General features: G+C 43.0%; 1 protein-coding gene across 1 annotated transcript in view; it reads left to right on the top strand.

Moving 5' to 3' along the window:
- KDM2B (lysine demethylase 2B) overlaps nucleotides 1–1,840 on the top strand; it is a 148,196-nt gene extending 146,356 nt beyond the window's left edge. The window contains exon 23 of the mRNA XM_023516829.1: nucleotides 1,621–1,840. Within this exon, the coding sequence (XP_023372597.1) occupies nucleotides 1,621–1,802 (182 nt within the window). The 3' untranslated portion in view covers nucleotides 1,803–1,840. The remainder of the gene's footprint in view (nucleotides 1–1,620) is intronic.

Raw genomic sequence — 1,840 nt, 5'->3', positions numbered from 1 at the left:
TTTTATCACCCTTGGTAGAGTGTGGTGGCGTCACAGCTCACAGCAACCTTCAACTCCTGGGCTTAGGCAATTCTCTTGCCTCAGCCTCCTGAGTAGCTGGGACTACAGGCGCCTGCCACAATGCCCAGCTATTTTTTGTTGCAGTTTGGCCAGGGCCGGGTTTGAACCCGCCACCCTCAGTATATGGGGCTGGCGCCATACCCACTGAACCACAGGTGCCGCCCAAAATAAGCATATTTTATCATACTGGCAAAGTCCCTACTACCTACACTTAAAATGAATCAAGTACTGAGCTTTGAAGGGAATGATTTTTTTTTTATTTGCATGATACAACATCTATCATTTGATTTTTGCAGTAAGATTATAAAGAGGATCAGCCATTTGGGAGGAACTATTTATGAGATTAATTAGAAAATTAAGGGCCACTCATTGAAAAACTCAGTATAACCTCTTGAAACATCTTTTTGTCATCATCCTCATTGGCTTTCTCATCTTCCATCTAACTGCCCAGCACTCGTTTGTCAGTTGCTATGGGTGTCATGCAGACAGCTTTCCAGTACTAGAATTCCAAGTTCATACATTCCTACTGCCTTCCTAAATAGATTGGGTTATATTTACCTTGTCTGAATTGTCCATCCAAGAACTTTTGAGCACCTGTGAAGATTTCGTCTCCAGACAAGGATCTGGTTTGAAAGGGCTGGTGGTATAAAGGTAGTCAGTTCCTTGGCGACTGTGTGGTGCTGACTCCCTTGCACCTTCTGTCCTGCAGGGACTCTGACAAAATGTGGATAGTACAGGCTGTATACATGCTATGCAGTTTGCTTTTACTGTTCTTATTCTCAATTTAGTAGAAAAATGAAAGAGCTGGTGCAAGGGGTGATAGGATGCAATACCATTGAAAGGAAGGTAGGAATCTTTCTCATATAGAGTCTTAGTTGAATGCTGACTAGCATTTAAGTTAGTCAATTACAGATTCAGTTCTTTAAAAAGGGTATGATGAGAAAAATAGCACAAATTGATAGAGACCTATAGTGGAAAGGCATATCTGCAGATGAGGGCATCAGAATTCTGCTTTTGCTCCCCAGCCTCTTCTAGAATGCTGGTTTTTCTGCGTGGGCTGCAGGTGGGTGTTCAGTCTGGGGTTGGGGCAAAACCACTAACACGAGTACTGTGTATCACTCCATAGCGCGGGAGCCACAGGAGTGAAAAGGATCCCAAGGTTCCCTTACACATGTTCTTGCTTTGACCTAGAAATTCCCTCATGGGAATTTATCTGAAGAGAAGAGGCAGATTAAGTGCACAGTAGTGTACACAGAGTGATATTCATCAGCAATATATTATTCATATAAGAACATACACATAAAGAGGTGGCCAGGGGTTTAAGATTCTAAGTAACTTTTATTTGGTATAGTCTGAATGCTTTTCAAGTACATACTAACCTTTATAATTGGTGGATGAAACCATTCCCCATTTGAAGGAGATGAGCTCTTAAGCAAATAATCATTTTCATTAGGGCAGCAGGGGCTAGGAAGTACCAGAGATTTGTCAGCATTGATAAGCACCTGGTTCTGGGGCCTTCAGCTCCTCCCTTCCTCTCACAGCATTTCTTCTTCCCTGCAGACTGCAATAAGGTCACTGATCAGTGCCTGTCCTTCTTTAAACGCTGTGGAAACATCTGTCATATTGACCTGAGGTACTGCAAGCAAGTCACCAAGGCAGGCTGTGAGCAGTTCATAGCCGAAATGTCTGTGAGTGTCCAGTTTGGGCAAGTAGAAGAAAAACTTCTGCAAAAACTGAGTTAGTCCCAGGACAAGTATGTAAATATGGGATGGGCAGGGAG

This window comes from Otolemur garnettii, unplaced genomic scaffold (assembly GCF_000181295.1).
Source record: "Otolemur garnettii isolate 467f Iridium unplaced genomic scaffold, OtoGar3 scaffold00099, whole genome shotgun sequence".
In the NCBI taxonomy this organism is placed as follows: Eukaryota; Metazoa; Chordata; class Mammalia; order Primates; family Galagidae; genus Otolemur; species Otolemur garnettii.
Note: the sequence above shows the minus strand (reverse complement) of the source record. Positions and strands in the feature narration are given on the sequence as shown.